At 43.0% G+C, this 25,826-nt stretch overlaps 1 protein-coding gene across 3 annotated transcripts in view; it reads left to right on the top strand.

Moving 5' to 3' along the window:
• Positions 1-25,826, top strand: part of TMEM255B (transmembrane protein 255B) — a 65,394-nt gene that overhangs the window by 35,750 nt on the left and 3,818 nt on the right. For all 3 annotated transcript variants that reach the window (XM_083438055.1, XM_083438054.1, XM_083438056.1), the window contains 4 exons: positions 9,784-9,873; positions 20,951-21,031; positions 21,844-21,929; positions 23,539-23,698. In XM_083438055.1, coding sequence (XP_083294181.1) covers positions 9,784-9,873; positions 20,951-21,031; positions 21,844-21,929; positions 23,539-23,698 — 417 coding nt within the window. The remainder of the gene's footprint in view (positions 1-9,783; positions 9,874-20,950; positions 21,032-21,843; positions 21,930-23,538; positions 23,699-25,826) is intronic.

The following is a 25,826-nucleotide window of genomic DNA, read 5'->3' as shown; positions in this document are numbered from 1 at the left end:
TAAAATCCATACTGATGCTTCCCTGAGGTTTGTCCAGCTCAGGCCTCCTACACAATATGTCACCTACCAAATATAAAAGCAGCCTGCCGGTTCCATATGTGGTGCTTGGCAATCCCCATCCCCTTCATTTGCAGTCCTAGGCTAGTGAAAACTGGAAGTTTATTTAGACTTGCTGGTGAGCAGACATAAATGGCGGGCCTTACTTCATGATTCATTGTTGGTTGTTTAGTCGTGTCCTACTCTTTGTGACCCCATGGACCAGAGCAAGCCAGGCACTCCTGTCTTCCACTGCCTCCCGCAGTTTGGTCAAACTCATGCTGGTAGCTTCAAGAACACTGGCCAACCATCTCGTCCTCTGTCGTCCCCTTCTCCTTGTGTCCTCCATCTTTCCCAACATCAGGGTCTTTTCCAGGGAGTCTTCTTTTCTCATGAGGTGGCCAAAGTATTGGAGCCTCAGCTTCAGGATCTGTCCTTCCAGTGAGCACTCAGGGCTGATTTCCTTAAGAATGGATAGGTTTGATCTTCTTGCAGTTCATGGGACTCTCAAGAGTCTCCTCCAGCACCATAATTCAAAAGCATCAATTCTTCATGATTCATAGCAGGTGGGGAATCTCAGGCCCAGCAATCCTTCAGCAATCTGCATCTGGCCTTTGACATTTTCTACAAGTGCACCAAGGTGAGCAAGACCTGACAAGCATTTCATAGGTTTCCAGCTACTAGAGATCTTCCATTGCTTTGGCGAATTCTGAACTGTTTTGAGTCTGAAGTAGCTGCAGTTGCTTAAAGCAACAACTCAACAGCAAATCCATCTGCGTGGATTTTGGCATTGCGATGGATGCTCATGACTGAGTAGTTAATCTAGCTGACCAGCCTCCCTATTGTATACAGTAGTTGAATCAAAAGTCAGCTATTTGTGGGACTGGATTGTTATCTAGCTTTGTTACATCGTATTTGGTATTGATTTTGTAATATTAATGTTATATTTATTTCCTGCCCTTCACCAGCAGGTCTCAGTGCAGGTTACAACAATGTAAAGTTCAAAATCCAGAACATTCAAAACAGACTACAATCACAGGAATAGGGTGGGCTCTGAGAACACACATCTCAGGTGCCGAAAGCCAGGGCAAAGATACATGCTTGTTCACATCCTAGTAACTAGACTTTGATAATATTTGTACTCCAGATTAGGCTTTTGTTGTTCTTCAGGTTTTCTCCCCCATGTTTATGGCAGGGGTAGCCAATGTGGTTCCCCCAGATGTTGTTGGATTACAGCTCCCGTCTTACATTTATAGTCCATTTTTCTTCTTTCACGTTTCATAAAATTTTAAAATCACATTATTATTATTATTATTATTATTATTATTATTATTATTATTATTATTACACACCTCAGAGCAATGGAACCCAAAGCAATAATCCATCCAGACACTGACCAGACCTAGATCTGCTTAACTTCAGCAAAGCGGTGGTAGTGTTATGTTCCTTCAAATCATATCCATTCTGGCCACTGACCATGTTGGCTGGGGCTTATGGGAGTTGGAGTTCAACAGCATTTAGAGGGTACCTCATTGACTACCCTCAACTCATGGGGTTATTCTTATTTTTTAAGGTCCCCAAACCTACAAATGGCCTCCCACTCAACAACACTACCGTTCCCTGTTGCTCAGAGCATGCGAAAAAGATCAAGGCTACATTTGTGTGCCTTTTCTACGTGTTATAATAGATTGCCTCAACTTTTCGGAAATGGAGAACTTGATGAATTTTTTACCCGCACCACTGAGTTAAAACATAGTAATGCAGTGATGGTCACTTGCCTGCCTGTGCAATTATACAGTGCACGTGCAGTTTTATTCCTGCAGATGTTAGATTTTTGTAGGAGGCACAGATGGTGAATCTCACACTTTAAGATACAAACCCAAACCTTCATAAAATACCGTATTTTTTGCACCATAACACTCACTTTTTTCCTCCTAGAAAGTAAGGGGAAATGTCTGTGTGTGTTATGGAGGGAATGCCTACGGGTGGCGGGGGGATCTGCTGCAGTCGTGAGCAGAGGATCCATGGTTCCCCTTCCTTCCCTCCTCCGTGGCTTGCTTTGAAACAGCAAAGCGGGAGAAGAGCCGCTGAGTGGGGAGGAGAGAGGGACAGAGAGCCTGCTTCTTTAAAGGAGCAGTTCCGGTTGGTTCCTTAAAGCAAGCAGGCTCTCTGTCCCTCTCTCCTCCCCACTCAGCTCGCTAAATAGCAGCAAAGTTTTTCAGCTCGCTAAGCTGGGGATGAGCGGGGAGGAGGGAGAAAAGCAGAGCCTGCTTGCTTTAAAGGAGCAAAGCAGGAGAGGAAAGGAGCCTTCTCCCCTTAAACCCCTCTTCTTCATTATTAGCAGCATCCTTCTCCACCCACCCCACGCATGCTCCTTGTCCCTTGAGTGCTTTTCCTTCCCTCCCCACTTAAAACATGGTTACAAAGCATGGATCCACATGGATCCTCAGGATTTTTGCACTGGGTCACCCCAAATTCACAATCAGATCACATAGCATGTCCATGGCTACATCTTGCACCAAAAAATCACGCACCCACTGTTACCTGGGGCTGCAGTGGTGCAAAAACATGGTTACAAAGCATGGATCCACATGGATCCTCAGGATTTTTGCATTGGGCTACTCCAAACTCACTGTCAGATCACATGTCTGTGGCCACAGCATGAACCACAAAAATCATACATCCACTGTTTCATTTAGAATATTTTTTTTCTTGTTTTCCTCCTCTAAAAACTATGTGCGTGTTATGATCGGGTGCGTGTTATAGAGCGAAAAATACGGTATTTTGATGGGTAATATGCTCTTCATAAAGTGCTGATACCGAACAATTTGAAGAACCAAGATATGGCCATGATTTATTGTTCTGATTCTGTGGTATTGACTAAGAAAGAAAGATTTTAAAAGCTGAACTATATTGTTTGGTGATGCTTCAGGTACTCTTTGGGCATTTTCACAAGTGTCTGTGAGAGCTAGGGACTGACTGTGGTGGGCACCCCCAAACCTCAGAGCATGCAACAGTCCTCCCTTATACCAGAAGACAGGCCTTAGAACAGGCCTTAATCCCACCTCTTGGATCTAAGAAACCCAGCCGATCGTAAGATAGGTCACACAAGAAGACATGCTCCAGCTCTTCTATAGAGCTGTTTCTGGAGCACAGGATGGGTCGGAAAAAGAGGAGGAAGATGCAGGTCGGGCAAGTGAAGGACCAGGTGCTTCCCCACCCTCTCCTGCACCAGTGTCTCCCAGAATCAGGAGGAGACTGAAGAGGGATGAGCAGAGGAAGATTCCACGCAGGTGTAGCCTCCGACTGCGTGCACGCAGCCCATCGGGGGGGGGGGGTGTTACAGAAACTGGTGGAGGGGGAGTGACCCTCTGTTGCTGCAACTGCTCCATAGAACGCAGACCTGGGAATAGTTGCCTAGATGCTAAACTGGTGTTCGTGGCTATTCGGAGCCATAGCTTTGACAATAAAGAGTTAGCTATCTGCTGTTTATGGGACGCGGGTGGCGCTGTGGGTTAAACCACAGAGCCTATGAATCAGAAGGTCAGTGGTTCGAATCCCTGCAACGGAGTGAGCTCCCATTGCTCAGTCCCTGCTCCTGCCAACCTAGCAGTTCGAAAGCACGTCAAAGTGCAAGTAGATAAATAGGTACCGCTCCGGCGGGAAGGTAAATGGCGTTTCCGTGCGCTGCTCTGGTTCGCCACATGACCCGGAAGTTGTACGCCGACTCCCTCGGCCAATAAAGCAAGATGAGCTCCACAACCTCAGAGTCGGTCACGACTGGACCTAATGGTCAGGGGTCCCTTTACCTTTACCTATCTGCTGTTTGCATTGCTTTGGCTGGGGAACACCCTTCACAATATATATATCAGCAAAATTAATTAATATTATTATTATTAACAACACATGTGACCTGATTAGGGCAGTTAAAGTCTTGTACTCTCCAACTCCAAGTAGCTCAGCCTGCGTTTTTCCTTCCCTTCGGCGGCATTTTCTGCTGAAATAGCAGTACTCTGAACTACAGCCATGATGACCTCTGACAATGGAACTGGCAGGCTGTAGCGGGATGTTACACTCTCCTGCTGCTGTTGTATAGTGGGGTCTTAAGATGACGCTAATAGTTAAAATAGACTGGCTGTTTTAAAAAGTGAATAAGCGCCCATTATGATAGACTCCCATATTACGTCAATTGGAAAAATGCCTGCAATTGATAGCACCTTTGGTGGTTGGGACAGGGCTGGAATAACCATTAAGCAAAATAATCACGTGCTTAGGGCTTCATGGGAAGGGAGAGGCACCACAGAAACTTTCCATTGCCAGATTTACCATGAACCAGCAACTCCACTTTTCAGTTTACAAATTCTGAGATGAAATCTGTCTATATTAATTAAAGCACGAAAGCACAAGATTCAGCTGTAAGCTAGTAATTAAATTGTTCATCTCATGGAATAAAGTGGAAGTACTGTATAAGAAAATAAGCACCGTTTTCCGTCTCACTGTAGGTTTTCTTTCATTTTGAAAAAGAGGTTCTCATTTTATGGTTTATTAGTGTGTGTGTGTGTGTGTGTGTGTGTGTGTGTATTTGTTGTTGTTTGTGTCCGACTCTTTGTGACCCCATGGACCAGAGCACGCCAGACACTCCTGTCTTCCACTGCCTCCCGCAGTCTGCTCAAACTCATGCTGGTAGCTTCGAGAACACTGTCCAACCATCTCGTCCTCTGCCGTTCCCTTCTCCGTGTGCCCTCAATCTTTCCCAACATCAGGGTCTTTTCCAGGGAGTCTTCTCTTCTCATGAGGTGGCCAAAGTACTGGAGCCTTAGCTTCAGGATCTGTTATTCCAGTGAGCACTCAGGGCTGATTTCCTTCAGAATGGAGAGGTTTGATCTTCTTGCAGTCCATGGGACTCTCAAGAATCTCTCCAGCACCATAATTCAAAAGCATCAATTCTTCGGCGATCAGCCTTCTTTATGGTCTAGCTCTCACTTCCATACATCACTACTGGGAAAACCATAGCTTTAACTATATGTACCTTTATGGGAACAAAATCTTTTAAGTGCATAGGGCCTCTAAAGTTCTTAATCCGACCTCTAGGTTGGGGGCAAAGGGACCACCTCCTGGTCCATGTGTTAAGAAGGCAGGGGAACATGTTTTCTAACGACTTCGACATTCCCAGTTGCTGGCTTTTAGAGAACAGACACTCAGCTGCTGCAGCATAGTAGTGGTGGTGATGTGCCTCATCCGCTGGCTGAGTTAGTCCCTACACCCTCTGAAGCAGTGGTGGACTTTGGGCCCTCAAATTTCAGCAGCGCCCTGTGCAATGCTAAAATTCAGCCTCCTTCCTATTGTGCTCTGTTCTGCAGCATTGTTGTAGCTGCACCAGTTGCCTACCTCTGCTGTGAAGTTGCCTTTCTTGTTAGTTGTTCTAACATGACTGCCCTTGAACCTTGAAGTTGCGTCGGATGTTCAGGTTCCAAAGAATGTTTGCAAACCCGGCGTTTGGGAGCCAAAACGTTCGACTCGCAAGGTGTTCAGGATCCAAGGTACGACTGTATTTTAAAAGAGTAAACAATAGAATTACACATTGTAATTACACAGAGTAAACATTGCTGGGCTAAACAGATAAGCCTTCTAACTTTTCTGGAAGAGCACCTTGGAGGAACATTGACAGAACGCTTTAGGAATGCTGTTCTAAAGCTTTTGAGCTCTGATTCAGAAGGGACTGCTCTTTCCGACAGCAGTTTACAGTACAATCTTAACCATGATAGACAGTCAATGTGATGTAGTGATTGGCGTCTTGGACTAGGACCTGGGAGTCAAGAGTTCGAATCCCCACTCAGCCATGAAACTTGCTGGGTAGCCTTGGGCCAATCGCGGTCTCTCAGCTTAACTTACCTCACAGGGTGGGTTGTGAGGATAAAATGGAGAGGGACACGAACCTCCTACACCACCTTGATATCCTTTGAGTAATGGTGGGATAAATATAACAATTTAAGTGTCTACTCAGAAATAAGTCCTATTGAATGCAATGGGGCTAGCTCCAAAGAAAGTGGGGGTTAAGTTTGTAGTCTCTCATAAGGGGAAGGCATTTGGCTGCTGTGGTCAAGGGTTAGGCCCCACCTCCACAATGTTATCATACGCGACCCATGAATCTGACTCTTCTTCACCTGCCTAGAGTTCAATTCATACATTACCATAAGTCTAGGAAAGGCTTAAGAAGCGGGTGGTGTTGTGGTCTAAACCACAGAGCCTAGGGCCTGCTGATTGGAAGGTCGGTGGTTCGAATCCCTGCGGCGGGGTGAGCTCTCATTGCTCTGTCCCAGCTCCTGCCAACCTAGCAGTTCGAAAGCACGTCAAAGTGCAAGTAAATAGGTACTGCTCTGACAGGAAGGTAAACGGCATTTGCATGCACTGCTCTTGTTTCGTCAGAAGCGGCTTAGTCATGATGGCCACATGACCAGGAAAAACTGTCTGAGGACAAACGTCAGCTCCCTCAGCCAATAAAGCGAGATGAGCACCGCAACCCCAGAGTCGTTCGCGACTGGACTTAACTGTCAGGGGTCCTTACCTTTACCTTTTTAGGAAAGGCTTGCTTATGTGATAAGGTTTATTTGAAGAGACCAGGTTAGTTTTGGAGGAATTTGTGACTCCTATGCAGATTTCCCTGATCCTGAGAGTGGAGGAAAATCACCTCATCTTTCTTTTGTGTACATTGTGAGACAAATATATGGCAGAATTCCCGAACAGGTTTCGTGTGCCATCTCCATCCATAACGCACAAAAATTGTGACATTTGTTACTATGGCAACTAAACAGCAAAATAGATTTAATATCCTGGTAAAAGGGTATTCAGTGATTGAAATTCATCACATTCTGCCTGAGTGGTTGCTGTTGGTGTTGAGGCACCTGTATTGTCAGCTAGTGACAGGGTGGTGAAACAGGATCAATAATTATCATCCTGTGGATACTATGTCATGTCTTCCATACAGCAAACTCCCCGTCCCCATTCTCAACTGTATTGAAATGTGGACTCCACCTCTGCAGTAATTTTTATTTTTTTAAAAACACCAGTTCTTGCAAGGGTGCTCAGTCCTCGGTCATTAAGGCATCTTATCGCTGCAGTAAGCAGCAAGCCTCACAATTTATGCCCTGTCAACCTATTCTTTCCAAAGGTCGGTGCCTCCGTAATAGCGCTGCTGTAATTGAGACGACACTCGAGGACTGTCACACTAGAGGAGATATGATTATGTCATGGGTACTGGGTGTTCATTATTCATTCATGTCTATTCTAGCTGTCGCACTTGCTACAATTACAATGGCTCTCTAATGAGAAAAGGGTTTTGTAGCTACCCAGCTATAGAATCTCTTCCTAGGGAGGGGAGGGGGGGAAAGCTATTCATAAAGATCTCTTAATGAGTTTCTCTTTAAAGTCCTTGAAGCATCCCCTTGTTCACATGGTCACCAGAACGGGTAAAGGATTATTTCCTTTCCGCCATTCAAAACAACACTAAAAGAGCAAAGTGCTATAGTTTATTATTACATATAGTCAGGTGGTGAAGGTGCCAAAACAGACAAAAAATTAAGATGACATTGGAATGACCATACATTGGAAATGGTGAGAAGGGGGGAATCAGTGTGCCTATTGCCTATGACTAAACAATTTCGATTTTTCAAACAAAGCAGAATCATTGATTGTTGTTGTTTAGTCGATTAGTCGTGTCCGACTCTTCGTGACCCCATGGGCCAGAGCACGCCAGGCACTCCTGTCTTCCCCTGCCTCCCACAGTTTGTTCAAACTCATGTTGGTAGCTTCGAGAACACTGTCCAACCATCTCATCCTCTGTCGTCCCCTTCTCCTTGTGCCCTCAACCTTACCCAACATCAGAGTTTTTTCCAGGGCATCTTCTCTTCTCATGAGGTAGCCAAAGTATTGGAGCCTCAGCTTCAGGATCTGTCCTTCCAGTGAGCACTCAGGGCTGATTTCCTTAAGAATGGATAGGTTTGATCTTCTTGCAGTCCATGGGACTCTCAAGAGTCTCCTCCAGCACCACAATTCAAAAGCATCAATTCTCTGGCGATCAGCCTTCTTCGTGGTCCAGCTCTCACTTCCATACATCACTACTGGGAAAACCATAGCTTTAACTATACGGATCTTTACCGGCAAGGTGATATCTCTGCTTTTTGAGATGCTGTCTAGATTTGTCATCTCTTTTCTCCCAAGCAGCAGGCATCTTTTAATTTCGTGACTGCTGCCACCATCTGCTGTGATCATGGAGCCCAAGAAGGTAAAATCTGTTGCTGCCTCCATTTCTTCCCCTTCTGTTTGCCAGGAGGTGATGGGCCCAGTGGCCATGATAAAGCTGAGGAAATGGTGCAGCTCTTGGGCTTTGGCTGCCAAATGGTCTCTCCTTTTCCCACTCACACTTCCATTGTAAAGCTTTATCTTTCCTCCCATGGGCTTATTCCTGTTTGGTATATGATGAATGTTTTGAGCTGCGGCACTTAATAATAAATACAGGGGTTTTTCATTATAGATGTACAGTATTTATCAACAACAAGTGAGAGTTTGGCTATGCAAAGCAGTAATAGAAGAACTGCTTGAGAATTTTTCATTTTTATTATTCAGCATCATAAGTAGCGATAAGCTTAGGAAAAGATAAGCTTAGCAATGAAGGTGAGTTTATGTAGAGAGAAGCGTATCATTTCATAACTATGATCGTTGCAAAGTGAGGTCGTAATATAGGCTATGCCACTTCTGGCTTGCATGTGGGATGTGGCAATTTTTAAATTAAAACAAAACAAAACAAAGCTACTTGCAAGTAACGTACACATTGCTGAGAGATCATCTGCTTCAGCCAGTTTGCTGCTGTGATTGTTTTCTTATTTGTAGGGACATTTTAAGGTGGGAAAGCATTACAAAGACTGGTCCTCTACCTGCAGCCTGAAATAGTTCAGTCTGTCTTACCTCCTTGTAGTCTATTACTTCATTTCCACCTCATGCGTGCATTCTCAGCTAATGAGTTCTTAGCTAATTGTGTGAAGTGGCCCTAGAGCAGGCATAGGCAAACTCGGCCCTCCAGATGTTTTAAGACAACAATTACCATCATTCCTGACCACTGGTCCTGTTAGCTAGGGATGATGGGAGTTGTAGTCCCAAAACATCTGGAGGGCCGAGTTTGCCTATGCCTGCCCCTAGAGCTAATATGGGAGTTAGCATTCTGTTCTCATAGTAGCTGTATGAGGTAGGTCCTTACTGTTCCCATTTTATAGAATGGGCAATTGCAGCTGAAGAAACCACCCGGGATCATTCCCTACAATGGAAGCCCCCCAGGTGCACCTACAACAAATTTATCCTATTAAATGTTTTAAATACCCCAGTGCATTGGTGTGGTACGGGAAAAGGTTGCTAGCCCTTTTGAAGTGCTGAATGGCCTGTTTGCTATTTATTGGCACACTCCATTTACAGATTTAAACGATTCCCTGATACGCATCTCTGTGGTGTTTGCTTAGCCATCCACAGGCTTTATTTATTTTTATTACTTTTAAAATTTATTTTAAAATATCCATAGACCACTCAAACATCAAAATGTGTCAAACTGGTGCACAAGTGAATGAAGGGCACCCGAGGCCAACAGCCAACAATAAAAGAGCATTAAATACAAAAATACTGTAGTAGTATTAGTTTTATATAGCATGGTTTGAAGTAACTGTGTGAATATATAATAATCTAAGTCCACTTTTCTCTTTCTAGTTGATAGCGTCCATTGTGTTCATCAGCTTTGGAGTGGTAGCAGCTTTCTGTTGTGCAATCGTTGATGGTGTGTTTGCAGCCCGACATATAGTAAGTATGCCTTTTTAATATTCCTCTCTCCCCTGGTTAGCTTTTAATTTGTGCCTACTAAGCCATTTCTGGTTGTGGTGAAGATCTAGTGATCCACTTCAGGTTCAGCGTGTGAGCGGCGTAGTTGGACCATTAGCAGTTATGGAACACGCACTTCCATGTGTTCAGTGTGGTTCGCATGTTAGGATCATTAGGAAAGGGACCGAAAATAAAACTGCCTATATGATAGTGCTTGCTTTGCAATTTTCTGGTGCAGCAACACTGCCTATGGTTATGGACACCACAACTCAAAAAGGATATTGTATAGCTGGGAAAGGTGCAGAAAAGGGTAACCAAAACGAAAAGCTTACAACACATGGGTTTTTAGTTTGGAAAAATGGTCTGTAAGGGCATTGGGGAACATGACAGGGGTATATATAGGGCAGCAGTTAAGGGCAGCATTCGAAACTCCCATTGCTCTAGGCGCATTTTGCGACAGGGAATTTCATCAGTGTGAGCAGTTTCTGATTTCTGGGTGCAGTACTGCGCCTAAGATTTCAGATTAAAACTGCAGAGTGGAAAGAAAGGAGGACCTTTTTCTGCCTCCCCACTTCCAGCTACTCTCTGAAGACTGGAGAAGAGACCCTTTTAAGAATATTAGAGTGGGTGGGCAGGGGAAGCATGGCTTTGGGTTTTTTTACAGTCTTCAGATGAGGACTAGAACCATGTGAAAAACGAACATAGGATTTTAGCTGCAGTTCATTCATTTTCAGCTTTGTATTCTCGTTACAAAAAAAGCGCGCCTAGGCATTCCTTTGTTGCGCCCATAACCTAGGTTTAAGGTGCCATTGAGCCCCTAGCTTTCATATTTCCGTTTCTATCACTGGATAGCTGGTGAGCTGACTGAATTGCATCCCACCATTATAAAATTATGTGTGGTATGGAAAAAGTGGCGAGAGAGAGAGTTGTTTCCTTCTCTCTCTTTCACAATGATAGAAAACAGGGCCATTCAATGAAACTGGAAATGCTGGACGGTTCAGGACAGTGCAAAATAAATGACTTCAGCATGCAACGCATGAGTGGGGAAACGCCTATTGTGCTCATAATAAAATAATAATGATGAATTTTATTTATACCCCGCCCTCCCCAGCCAAGGCCGGGCTCATGTCATGCTTGCAGGCTTCTCATACGCATTTGTTTGGCTGCTGTAAGACTAGGATGCTGGAGTCTTGGTATAATCCAGCACAGCTCTTCCTATGTTCTTATTATTTCAGAAATGTGTGCAGGGAAGTCAGTATTCTCTTTCCTGTACAGCAGACAGGGGTCTAAGGCAAAGTGATGTTCGATACCTAGGTAGGTTACTTCCTGAGTTTATGTCAAAACTTGAACTAGTAGGCTTTCCCAAACTTGGGTCCCCAGTGCTTTTTTTTTTTTTTTGACTACAGTTCCCATCATCACTGACCAATGGTTCTGCTAGTTAGGGATGATGGGAGTTGTAGTCTAAAAACAAACTGGAGACACAAGTTTGGGAAACCCTGAACTAGAGTCTTCCTGGTTCATAGTCTTGGTCCCTTGGTGCTCTGAAACTGTTGGGGAATTTAGTGAATCCGAGGGGGTGAAAGATGTGGAGATAATAAAAATTATATATAAAAAAAATATAGAGCTGGAAGAGAGAAATTAATTTCAAGGTACAGAAGTTTCACATACAAGTGTTGTTTTTTTCTTTTTTGAAAGTTAATGAATATATGGAAATATGGAAGAAAATAATAATTATTATTATACTCACTTCTTGAGGCTCCATAATCCCCCCCACCCCCCAAAAATGGGTCAGTATTGTGAGGAAACCACAGTATAAAAATATATGAAGTGACAGAAGAAGAAGAAGAGTTTGGATTTGATATCCCGCCTTTCACTCCCCTTCAGGAGTCTCAAAGCGGCTAACATTCTCCTTTCCCTTCCTCCCCCACAACAAACACTCTGTGAGGTGAGTGGGGCTGAGAGACTTCAAAGAAGTGTGACTGGCCCAAGGTCACCCAGCAGCTGCATGTGGAGGAGCGGAGACGCGAACCCGGTTCCCCAGATTACAAGACTACCGCTCTTAACCACTACACCACACTGGCTCTCTGACAGGATTGTGTGATGGAGTACTACTCATGTCAAATATAACTTAACCACCCTTGATCACAGCAAAATATATCATGTGGCATCTTATTTTTATTTCAATCATGTCTTCATTAGAAAGAGATGGCAATCGTTTATAAGAAATAATGCGCAATCTTTTTCACTGTGTGCCTGTTTCCTTTTTCTTTTTTGCCTGTTTTCTTAATGGAGATAATTTATTTATTTCCTGCTTTTCTTAAAAAGTCATGAGCAAAATAATGAAAGTTAGCTATGTTCTGTCTTTCACAAAGTATCTCCAGCTTTTTAAAAAATAAAGGAGAGGGAGATTGTTATCACATGTGAAGATGGCATAAATTTGGCACAAACACTACTGAAGAAAAATGTATTTCAGGATATATAGCTCCACATGATTTGCCCCATTCAGAGGAAAAAAACACTTCACTTAATAGAAAGCTCTATAGGAAAGCACTTACAAAAATTAGAAGCTGATGTAAAAGGGACTTGATTTAAAGTACCCCTGTCTCGTGTGAGAAATCGTTAATACAGATGGCGGTTTGCTTTGTTCACATTCATCCCAGCGTTTGTGTATTCAAAACCACTATTCACCCCCCCTCATTTTTTTAAAAAGTGGAATGCCTGGATCAACTGAAAAAAATAAAGGTGGAAGTAGTTTGTAATGATGTTAGTTTGGGGCAGGGCGGGGGGAATACAGATATTACAGGAATCCATTATCTGTGAATCATGTTTGTTGGCAGTATATTGTTACACAGCAGTAGAGCTGGCCCTTGCATGTAACTTAATATCCTTTCAAAACAACAAAACAACCTTTTCACCAGGCATGTAGAAGACAGTTGCTCCCCCTTGTGATTCTATAGCTTGGGGGGGGGGTGAGGACAAACTTTCAAGGCAGGTCTCTTCATCCAAATACAGTGGTACTTCAGGTTACATACGCTTCAGGTTACATACGCTTCAGGTTACAGACTCCGCTAACCCAGAAATAGTACCTCAAGTTAAGAACTTTGCTTCAGGATGAGAACAGAAATTGTGCTCCGATGGGAGGCCCCATTAGCTAAAGTGGTGCTTCAGGTTAAGAACAGTTTCAGGTTAAGAACAGACCTCCCGAACGAATTAAGTACTTAACCCGAGGTACCACTGTACTTAAAAGGGAACGGTGTGGGTTGGGAGGATAAGGTATTTATTTTGCAATGCGCTTCTCCAACCAAAACATGTCTAAACAAATGTGAATATTAGTGGGGAGGTGTGCATAAAATGTATCTATTAGTGAAAATAACATACAAAATGCATTCTATTAGGGACGTTGCTTGGGGGGGGGGAGTGCACGTTAGGGAAAGAGTGCACACACACAAAAATGTATTTTTGAAGAAATTTATACTAAAGTGCTGATGAATGCTGAGGATTACCGGTAATTGCAATCTAATGATGGCATGTGAGCAGAATTTAAGACTGGGAAAATGAGAACCTGAGGGAAGACAGATTTGACAGTCAAATTCAGTGTAGTTTGCTTCTGAGTAAGCGTCATAGGTTTGCACTGTTAGGTACTTTTCCTTCTGGGATATGGGTGGCGAGGTCTAAACCACTGAGCCTCTTGGACTTGCCAATCAGAAGGCTGGCAGTTCGAATGTGCACAATGGGGTGAGCTCCCATTGCTCTGGCCCAGCTTCTGCCAACCTAGCAGTTCAAAAGCACGCCAGTGCAAGTAGATAAATAGGTACCACTGTGGCGGGAAGGTAAATGGCATTTCCTTGAGTTCTGGTTTCCTTCACGGCGTTCCGTTGCACCAGAAGCGGTTTAGTCATGCTGGCCACATGACCCAGAACGCTGTCTGTGGACAAACGCCGGCTCCCTCAGCCTGAAAGCGAGATGAGCGCTGCACCCCATAGTCGCCATTGACTGGACTTAACTGTCCATGGATCCTTTACCTTTACCTTTTACCTTTACGTTTCCTTCTCCTTCATCAAATAGTAATCAGTATGAGTTAATTTTTAAGAGTATGGCAAAATCCTGAGTGGGGAGGCCCTTATTAAAAGTTTAACCTCTTTCATTATGGATCCTTTTTTAAGAATTTGTGAATTCCATGGTGCCATCTGGTGGCTTTTTTCTGGAACAGGAGGGCATTTCTGGGAAGAACCTCATCCTGTTCCATAAAAACCACAGTATCATACATAGAACATGCTATAAAATGAAGATTTGGGACAGCATGATGCATGAATCATGTTAATTTTAGTGCCAGGGAGCTTTTGACGCTAAAAATCCCACAGGGCTGTCTTTGTTAGTCTGTTGCCTTAGAAACAAACAAAGAATCCTGTGACACCACAGAGACTGATAAATTTGTTATGGCATAAATGGTTGTGGACCTCAGGCCATTTCAAATAATCAGAATGGCGCCTCTTGTTCACACATGCCTACTCTTTCTCCACTTAACCGTATTGACATAATTTTGGAAAAACCAATGCTACCAGTAAAATTCATTCTATTTATTGGCTCTCTGTAAAAATAGAAGCAATTCTGTTGATAAACGGCAAGGCAGTAGGAAACCGAACTCAAATAATATGCGATGCCTCCCCACAATTAAATTAGCCAATCGCTTTGAAGGAAAACGTTAGGCCTATTTTCCCTTCTCCATGGTGGTGCAAGATGCAAAATCATAACTAATTACCTTTAATATCATTTCCTGAGTGAGTCATTAACGTAATTGCACAGCTCATATGGTAATTTCTTTTATAAAAAAATTAAATTAGCATTCATCATTCCAAATGGGAAAGTAACTTTAATTCACTTCTTGGGTTTAGATTTTCTTTGTGTTTAAAGCTCTGCGGCCTATTTTATAGCTTTGTTTTATTTTTCTCAAGAGCTTTTACATGATTGGTGATGATTAGTTAAAGGACAAAGAACTTGCAGCTGTCCAAATGTTTTTTAACTACAACTCCCACCAACCCTAGCATAGCCAAAGCTCAGGGGTAATGGTACTTGTATGCCAACAACATCTAGAAGGCTGTAGGTTCTCCTTTCCTGATTGAAAGCAAATATCTGGGTGTTTTCCTAGAGATGATATGAAACGTATATGCAATTTTCCTGGTATTTCTTTATTTTGAAAATGCGTCTCAGGCTACGCGGTTTGCTGCAACTTTTATGCCAGTGTGGTGTAGTGGTTAAGAGCGGTAGTCTTGTAATCTGGGGAACCGGGTTTGCATCTCCGCTCCTCCACATGCAGCTGCTGGGTGACCTTGGGCTAGTCACACTTCTCTGAAGTCTCTCAGCCCCACTCACCTCAGACAGTGTTTGTTGTGGGGGAGGAAGGGAAAGGACAATGTTAGCCGCTTTGAGACTCCTGAAGGGGAGTAAAAGGCAGGATATCAAATCCAAACTCTTCTTCTTTCTTCCAAATGGGGCTGTGCTTACAAGGCTGTAGCCTGGACCCAGATTGTGACCTAAGTGCAAACAGTTTCTCAGGTTGCCAGCAGGACCATTTCAATTAGCAACAAGCCATCAATAACATGATGGAAAACTGGACTTTTCTCAGGCAATAAGCATGTTGATACAGTTGAAAGGTGTACCTTCCAACTTACTGGAAAACAAAGTTGCCCATAGGACACAAAGGCTTAAAACTACAGTGGTACCTCGGGTTAAGTACTTAATTCGTTCCGGAGGTCTGTTCTTAACCTGAAACTGTTCTTAACCTGAAGCACCACTTTAGCTACTGCCGTGCCGCCGGAGCCCTATTTCTGTTCTTATCCCGAAGCAAAGTTCTTAACCTGAAGCACTATTTCTGGGTTAGCGGAGTCTGTAACCTTAAGCGTATGTAACCTGAGGTACCACTGTACATATTAAGAGTCTTGGTTAAGGCTCTTTTTGTCTAGGGAGACACATTAGAACTTTCCATACAGAAGCACAAGATTGGTTGCTGAGGTGTCTGAACATTTTGTTTATTACTCTTACATTTTAATATTGTATTGTGAGTGACACATGTATTGTTTAAGCGCTACGTGCTTTTCTGTGAATTTGACAATTGTTTATTTTGCACCAGAAAAATAGTAGCATCCCTTTTTAAGAGGGGTGAAAGAGATTAATATATTTTTTGGATATGCAAGTAGGAAAAATCCAAGTCTGAGTGGCGTTAGAATATATCACCATGGCATCACTGTTTGTTTGAAAACTGGCTTAAAAATAGTGCTGTGTTTTTCAACCCAGGAACATATGTTCCATGTCATCATAAAATCAAGCAAAGTTGAGTTGGCAGAAATTACTTCACAAGGACTTTACAGCAAGGTGCTTTATTTTAATGCTATTTGTAGTGATGTTACAAATGTGGATTTTTTTTTTTAATGCAGTGCCATGACAACAAATGTATAGCAGATAAACAGAGAAAGTGCTTGGCCCAAGAAAAGCTATGGAGAACATGGAAGCATTCATAATTATTATAAATAAATCTGATCACTTACCTCTCCTGATTTTTGCAGTAATCACAGTGATCTGCCTGGCTTAGAGCTTCAACTTACTGACCTTAGTATTTTATCTCAAAACTGCTGAAGAAGTGTAACTTAGACATATGTTTAGAAGTTTCGCTATATAGAGGGGTATCTGCCAGGAGCTACTAATTTCATAGTCAGCGGCAGAGAGTAAAAATAGAAAAATGCAGATACTGCAAAGGAAAGAGGAATTCTCTGCCTGGCAGCATATGGAACCCCAAGCTCAAGACAAAGTATACCCCAAATACATTATAGGTTTTGTGGCATTGTCTCATAAGTTCAGATCCACTGTGAGCACATTTAAATCTAAATAAAGGAGATATAGTTTTTTTGCACGTGAGAACAAATTCTGCCAACCTCTGAACTATCAGGTAGTTATGGGCTGGAACCAAGGTTGATTCTCAGATACTTGTAAGAAGTACCAGTTGCTTTGTCTTGCTTTTAAAATATCAAATTATTTTGTTCTGTTTTTAAAAATATACATTAGTGCCCTTGGGGTGTTAGAGGAGCAGTAGTACCTGTGATGGGGGACACATTGTGCTCCTTCTGGGGTCGTTTGTCCCCTCCCAGCTCTCACCTGTCAGAAGCTGTCAGCATGCAACAACAGCCACACCCCGAGAAATGGCTTCGAGTGACTGGCAAAACTGGGTGAGGGTAGCTGATTGGTCTCAAACGCTTGGTGAGTTAGGGACTTCACCCAGCATGCAAAGGCAGGCTCCAGCAGATTTAGCATAGTGGGTCCAACGGTCAAGGAGCCAGTTTCTGCGTGCGCTGTAGACGGAAGTGAGAGGCAGATGAGACTCATGAACCTGGGAAGGTAGCCCTTCTAGGAAAAGGAAGCTTTGATCCTAAACATCTGCTGCCTTGTGGGATATCTTCAGGAGAAGAAAAGGCTAAGGAGTAAACCCTATACTGTACAAATCCAGAGTGGAGTCCCTAAGGTGGTTGGATGGTGTCTTGTATGCTCCTTCTGGCAACTCCTGCAGCCCAGCTGGTGCCAGATGTATTGCTCTGGCTTCCTTTGGACCACATGAGCGAAGCCGATGGTCTTGTTGTCTGGGCATCCCAGGACCTCCATACACACTGCCCAGGCTTGTGCCCCAAAGAGGTCACTTGGGTGCTGCTAACACAGCAGTTTGGCATCACCCACAGAGGCACACTCCGTCGTTTCTAGTGGCAGATGGATGGCTTTCAATCATATTCTCAGGGCAGTTGAATTGCCAGTTGGTTTTGGATTTCTAGCTCACTCAGTCTCAAACATGGGCATCGAATGAAAACATTTAAGCTAGGGGTAGGGAGCCTTTTGTTAGATTCCATGTGCAATCAGATGAAAGTCTGATGGATCATGCAATGTGTGTCCTTGCTTTGGAAAGCTAGTGTAAGCTTTAAAAGATCTGTAGCTTGTGCTTTCTGATTTCACACTTTCTATGAGTTGTATAGATATAGCTACATTCCTCTAGAGGGCGCACATGCTCTTCCTAATATTGGAAACTTTTATTTTAAAAAAGTAGTTCAGCATTCTGTTCTCACAGTTGCCAACTAGATGCCCATGGGATGCTGACAAGCAGAATGTAAGTGCAGTAGGAGTCTATCATTCTGAACTGATGTTCAGGGCTCACTGAACATGACTAGTAGTCTCTGAAGGCCATATCCACCATGAATTTGTCAAATCCCCTTTTAGAGCTGTTCAGATGGCCACCTATCACTACATGTTCTAGTGGTGAATCCCAGTTGTTATTATGGATCTATGTCAGAGGATCAGAGACCCTTGTATATAAGTCAGCAATCAGGATTTTCACCTAAGTCTATACACAAATGAATACTGGGGGCTCTTGAAAACTCTCCCAACACAGAGGTTTTGGACATTTATCATTGCAGGGCAATGACATGAAATGAGATTCTCTTGCAGCATTCTGCAGGTTGTGGAAGGCTTGTGGTCATTACTGTGGGTGTCTATGTGAGTTTTGATGATACAGTATAAGAGATATTCTGCTTACGCACACGTTGAAATAAATGATTTGTGGACGTAGCATGTGTTAGCAAATAAAGTTGTCGAGTGAGTTCTTTATAGACAGTTCAGTAGCAGTATTTTCCCAGCTTTTAGATTTGGTCCATTTCACTTTTCCATTAGATTTGGTCCACTTCACCTTGCTGCTGTTAAGCAATTATAATGCTTATAGATATGCACTATATGTATTACTCAGGGTAAAGGGTGTGATTCCATGTGATTTATGAGCTACTTAAAATAAAATCAGGTTTCGCCTCATTTTGATTACTTATCTGAGGGAAGGGGTTTGTTAGAAAGCTCCAATTAGTCTAGCCTAGTCCATAATCATTTGTGCAATGTATTTTGAGATCATTGATGGCCAAGCAAAGCTTCTCTCACTGATTTTTTAAAAAGTAATCTAGTTTGGAATCTCTGCAAGTTTGATTCACAGAGTTAAGCTTGAATTTAAGCTAACCACCAAAAGCAACAACTTTAAGCATGGCTTGTGGCGCAGTAACCAAATTCTGCATGGTTTGTGTGTGTAACAAGACAAGATAGAGTGCTTGGTGGGGACGTTGAATTGACTGTAACTGGAAAACTGGTTTGGGATATCCTACTTTTCCTGAATGGGACACGGATGGCGCTGTGGGTTAAAACCACAGAGCCTAGGACTTGCTGATCAGAAGGTCGGCGGTTCGAATCCCCGCGACGGGGTGAGCTCCCGTTGCTTGGTCCCTGCCCCTGCCAACCTAGCAGTTCAAAAGCACATCAAAATGCAAGTAGATAAATAGGTACCACTCCAGTGGGAAGGTAAACGGCGTTTCCGTGCGCTGCTCTGGTTCGCCAGATGCGGCTTAGTCATGCTGGCCACATGACCCGGAAGCTGTACGCCGGCTCCCTCGGCCAGTAAAGCGAGATGAGCGCCACAACCCCAGAGTCAGTCATGACTGGATCTAATGGTCAGGGGTCCCTTTACCTTTACTTTTCCTGAAGACTCAGGCTGTGTTCACACATAGACTCTGAAATGCACAGGGGTCATTTCCCCCCAGTGTTATTTTGTACATAGATGTTTGCAGTTGTACACACCTTCATCTAAAGCAGCAGCTACTCTCTGCGTTGTCTGTATCCCCAGGTGGGCATATTTTAAACTAGTGTGCAATTGTGTTTTCTATTCCTCCCTTCTCAGTGTTTCCACAGATCGTTTTTTAAAAAACCAGTCTTTCGAAAGGTGCTGGAAACTAGAATGTTGATATACAAATGATATGTATCAGTATAAAGAAGCAGCTAAGTTACTGTACTGGTTCCTGTTTGCCTATTTCATTCATAGACAAGTCAAACATACATTCCCGGCACAAAATGGATTATAACTATTCCTTTAGACTGACAGTTAGTGTGGGTCAAAGATGACATAGGGATGGCATGTGTACAGCACACCCAAAAGGTGCCTGCCTCCATCACTGAATGCACGTTGTCATGCAGGGTTTGCACAACCTCAGGCTTGCAGTCTTGAGTCTGCGCTTGGATACTGCATTGCTCCTGAATGCACAAGAACTTTGATCAAACAAAGAATTTGTTAAGCATGTAACTGGAGAAGAGAGGATGCAATGCCCAAGCACAGAGTTTATTCCCAATATTCCTGACTATGGTTTGGAGGATGACAAGTAGGAACTGTTAGGATTCTTGCTCCGTGTTTGCAGTCATGAGATTGTTGTCTGTCACATGATGGTGTATGTTTTCATTCCACAGTGTGGGAAGTGATGGAGACAGGATGTTTTGATGTTACCGTGTTACTGTGGGACTATTGTCCTTTGTTTCTTTCTCTCTTTGCTGTCTGGTAAGAAAGAGGAAGGAGCTAAAGCAGAATGCTCTGAGTGTTATTATATGTAAATAAAGTAGATTAGCCAAAATGCTGTGCTGCTGAGTTTTGTTACGCGAACTGCAAATACTCTGCAGGATCGTAGGTGTGCTGATGCCTCTTGGTATCAGTCGCTGTGATGTTTGGGCTGAAGAAAGCTTTTGAAGCTCCCGAACGATCAGGAGGGAGAGAACATGCCAGTCGGGCATGTGTCTCTACCAGGGTCCTACACGAGAGTAGGATGATCCTAACGGGAACTAGTTTTCATTACTGCCCAACTGCTCTTGATATTAGGAATTGTTTTAGGAGATCCTATCTAAATCCTATCTAAATGTTTATTTCTATAACTTAAACCTTCAAAATTGCAGTGTATGAATTGCCACCAGGGTAGAATCAAGCCTTGCATATGCGTCAGTAAGGATGATTATATTTTCCCAACACACATTACCCTCCTTGCTGAACATAACCACTTATGTCTTGCTTCCAAGCCAACAATTGTGTGTTAGAAAGGAAACACGTGGCAAAGTGTTCCTTGGCTATCTAATTACCTAAATGGACTTAACAACTTTACAAGATTGATGCAGTTTGTCTGGGAGATAATTGCAATAATGTATCTCAAAGCCTTATCTTTTTTCTCTTTTTTTGCAGGAACCCAGGCCTTTATATAATAAACGGTGCCAGTATTATTCAAGTGGAGTTGGATTCTTATATGATGTTTACCAGACCGAGGTAAGCTATTATAGTGTAGTTTTTGTAGCTTTATGAATGGGGAAAGCCACTTCCAAGATGACTAGGAGTATAAATGTTTTGCAGTCAAAGCACTCAGCCACTGTGGATTTATTTTCCAGACTTAAAACACACTATCATATTGTAACAAGAATATTTTCTTTGGAATCAAAGCTATTCTCATTCCATTCTTGTTGCTTAATGGTCCCTTGGAATGCATTGCTTAGACATAACTCTTTTTTTTTCTTCTTTCTCTTTTTTACTGAGTGGCATATTGTCATATATACCCAAGTTCAAGTTAATAGGTTTATACTGGCCCCAAACTACAACTCCACAGTGTAATAGTCTGACACGGTCCAACAATGTCTGCATTTCGTATTCAGATTTATTTTGGGTTGCGGTTCTGCAGCCAAGTACAGGAGCAGTTGTGGGCAAGTGGACTTTTGACTAAAACCTTACACTGAATACATATTGTTTTTGGTCTGTGTTACTGTATGTTTTATGCCTAGCGTATATATGTTGGCAAGTTCTGAGCAAAAGGCCCATCTATTGTTTTGCAAGCAGGACAAGGAACAGAAACAAAATCGGCCCCAAGGAAAGATGAATCCTGTAAAATAAAACAGAACAAGGCTACCTAACGAAGTTGAAGGGGTTTTGAGCAGCCATTTTGCTCATGGGGATTTGTTTCCAAAACAGCTCCTTGATAGATCAGGGCGAATCACACTTCTAATTTCTGACCACAGTGCGTGGTGTAAACTTAGGGGACAGAACTTCAAGTCTCCCAAATGAAGATTTGCTACCTCCTCTTTCTTCAGGTGACATGTTACACCTTAAACAGCAAGTGTCAGCTGAAAGTGAAGAGTAACACATGCTACTGCTGCGATTTGTACAATTGTGAAAAGTAAGTACCTGTGGACAGCAGGTTTGGAGGGCTCCTGTCAGTCTGAGCCTCTTCAGCCACAATCTGTTGTAACCCAATGGATGCTGCAATCTGTATCTTCCTGCAAAAGTCACTATTATAGGAGGAGCCTATTCATTTGCTTTTTCAGATAGGCATGTATTTATAATGTTAGTCATAAAATCTGGGGAGAAACCATGCTTCTCAGTAGCATTACAGTGGTGCCTCGCAAGACGAAATTAATTCGTTCTGCGAGTTGTTTCGTCTTGCAAAGCACCAATGTGTATTGACGGTTTCCCATAGGAATGCATTGGCGGTTTAAAAAAAAAGGCGCAAGACGTTTCGTCTTGCGAAGCAAGCCCATAGGGAAATCTGTCTTGCGAAGCAAATCAGAAAATGAAAAACTCTTTAGTCTTGCGAGTTTTTCGTCTTCCGAGGCATTCGTCTTGCGAGGTACCACTGTACCTGGCTCTCTAATACAAACCCACTCAGAATGAATGACGCAGTAGAATACATCAGCCAGGCATCTTTTACTCCAGTTCTGATGATCTGCTATTAAACACAAGTTCTGTGGGGAATGGGCAAATGACTAGGTTTTCCCCCTGTGATTATTATTATTCCACTCATCTGACTGGGTTACTCCAACCACTCTGGGTGACTTCCAACAAATTAAAACACAGTAAGACTGCCAACATTTAAAACTTCCCTATGCAGGGCTGACTTTAGATTTCTTCTAAAAGCCAAGATAGTTGTTTATTTCCTTGACCCAAAACACCCTCCTTTACTAATATGCATGCCAGCACTTGTAGAAGAAAATGCCATGTTTTTGCGAGAGACCAAAGTAGAGTGGGCAGAAGGGGAACCCAGTTGGAAAGTAGCTTGTAGATTTTGTAACTAATAGACAGAGGGCCTTCTCGGTAGTGGCGACCGCCCTGTGGAATGCCCTCCCATCAGATGTCAAGGAAATAAGCAGCTATCCTATTTTAAAAAGACATCTGAAGGCAGCCCTCTTTAGGGAAGTTTTTAATGTTTAATGCTGTGTTGTTTTTAACACTCGATTGGGAGCCACCCAGAATGGCTGGGGAAACTCATCCAGATGGGTGGGGTATAAATATTTTATTTATTTATTTATTTATTTATTTATTTATTTATTTATTTAAACAGATTCATTTATTCTGCCTGCCCCAAGCAGTGGATTAATTTCTTTGTATGCTTTCTATCCAGAATTTACTTAGGTTACTCTCTTTGCTTGGGCCACTCCCTGCTCAGATGCAAACATTAGGATGGCTTTCAGACTTTTTTTTCCATTTTATTTTTTTGTTTTCAAATTTCTAGTCTACCCTATACCTAACCACAGCCATAAAAAGAAAATATCTAGCTACCCTCCAGAAGTAGCACACATTGGAAAATTCCTTCCATCATAATGTCTGGCAACCTGCTATATTTTGAATATCAGAAATGCCATCAGTTTTTCATTGTTTGAATGAGAGGACGAAGGGAAAAGTAGGTGCATTCTGGGACACCTGTGTGCAATGTCCACACAGATGTGCTCTGGGTTTTCTTTTTGTAAATTGCTGCTGATGTGATGTTCTTCCCTCCCCCTTCTCACCAGCTCAGAACACTCTACCAGCTATTACGAGTTCCTTGGCGTGAACAGCTGTCAGGATGTGGTCCACTTGTACCGGTTGCTCTGGTCCTCCACTGTCTTGAACATCATCGGACTGTTTCTTGGCATAGTCACAGCAGCCATACTTGGGGCATTTAAAGATGTGGTAAGTCTCGAAATGCTAGAGGCATTTTTTACCAATGGGAGTCAACGCAGTAGGCCTCGGCCTTCCATGCAGAACATGTGGTTGGGGCTATTACACAAGGAATGTCTGGAGGGAGGGGATTAACTCTTTTATTGTCAAAAGTACATTTATAAGTTAGGAAAAGGCATGTCCCCCAGACCGAAGTGCCTCGGCTGCTGCTGTAACTGCCTCATCGGGTGCACACCTAGGAGTAGCAGAGAGACCCGAGCTGTGGATGAGCAGGAGAAAGACTATGCCTGCATGTAACCTGTTTCTGCTCCTCCCTGTTCAGTCCTCCCCTGGTCATGTGGGAGGCAGTGGAGCAGGAGAGGTGGGGACAGCAGAAGATGATGTGGAAGTCCTTGACTTTACACCAGCCTGACCTCTCTCTCCTTCCTCTTGCACATGTTCTCCACTCTCCAATCCTACAGCTTCTCCTGCTTCTGCCTCTTGTCTCCTGGCTGTTAATGTCTCTTCCAGATCACAGATCCCTTCTCCCAGTGCCCACTCATCAAAATTCAGCCACCACCCCTCAGTGTCCAGACAGTCCCTGACATCTTGTATTTTTATGTTGTTGCAGCCTAGCCTAGAACTTTATGTGAAAGGGCAAGTAACAAAAATGATGTTTGGAGGTGCTAGGTGTAGAGTACTAGATTTACTCAGAGATTCCAGGGTGTCTGGAAGTCTTTGCCTGTGCAGCTGTATGTGTGAAGTCCTCACCCCTATAGATGTTTGCACTGTACATTCAGACACCATGGGGTGAGGCGGGGACTTCTTGACACATGTAGCATCAGGGATCAGGATGTTTCGTACAGTTCTGCTCCCATGTTGTTAGAACACCTGAAGGCAAGCATATCGTCACCTTGACACATCAAAGGTGCACTGCACATGCAGATTTCTAGCTGCATGAGGAACAGCACATACAGTTCCTAAGTCCTAAAGCAGCCTTCTTCAACCCAGATGTTTAGGACTACAACCCGCGAAGCCAAGAGTTGTAGCAATAAACTTCTGGAGGATACCAGCTTGATAATGGTTGCTTTTATTGTTATGGTTTCATGAGTGCTGCTGCAGTAAGGTGGTTTTTTTTTTTGGCCATAATTATTTTTTGACTGCCGGACCCAGTCTTCTCCCCCCTCCCCACTCAAATGGCTGATGTCATTGCCCAAAAATCTGTCTATGCCGGCATTTACACAATAGATGATGGGTTAAAGTTGGGATTTGGGTACATGCATGTTCAGCAGCCCACTGATACTGAACGTCCAGAGCTGCTCTGTGCACTGAGGCTTTGAAAACCCATGGATTTAAATGGAATTTAAGCAGCCTAATTTTGTGCAGGATTTTTGCACTTTGCCATTTTTTGTATTTATTTTAATGGCAAAAGTTGTCTTGGTTTAGTCTCCCCCAAGCTGCATGCAGCTGGTTGATACATTACTCTCCGAGATGCTCTTGATTCCTCAAAAGACAGGCAGACGCTTTCTAAATTATTCGTTTAAGGCATACATGTTCTTTTGTGACCTAGATGCCTGAAAATATTGGTTGGAACAGTAATCTTTAGGATGGAAACCACATGCAGGATAAATAGAACTTCCTTAGTTCTCTGCTTGTTGTGCTCATGCTGGATTTCCATGCATCTATTAGCCGAGGATGATGCCTGAATATGCCAGCACCTTTGAAAGTCACACTGAATTTGGGGGACCTGTGTATGCACCAAATATCACATAGTGTAAAGTTTCACGTTGAGCTAGCATTTGCCATCTTGTAGTTTAATGTCAGGTGAAAGAAAGGCAATTTGAACCAGTAAATCTTTTCAGAGTTTCAAATCCTTATTCCTGGATTTGGTTTTTATGAATACAATCCAGCTGGAGACGACTGGCACAAGGTCCAAACAGTGCTATTTCCAAATCCTACTTAAGTTGTTAATAGGGAGCAATTTCAGTTTCCCACAATGCATATTTTGTCATGGTGCCTTCCTGCTCTTCAGGCCACAAAGAGAATCGTAACCATTTTTTAATTTGAAGTTTGCATGCCAGTTCCTTGCAGCTTGCTCAAAGTATTGTTAGAGATTTCGTTGAGGTTAGCATTCAAGTCCCAAAGCAAATGGCAATGAAAG

Source organism: Podarcis tiliguerta (assembly GCF_965153285.1).
Source record: "Podarcis tiliguerta genome assembly, chromosome: 4".
Classification (NCBI taxonomy): domain Eukaryota; kingdom Metazoa; phylum Chordata; class Lepidosauria; order Squamata; family Lacertidae; genus Podarcis; species Podarcis tiliguerta.
The sequence above is the reverse complement of the archived record's forward strand: the minus strand, read 5'-3'. Positions and strand labels throughout refer to the sequence as shown.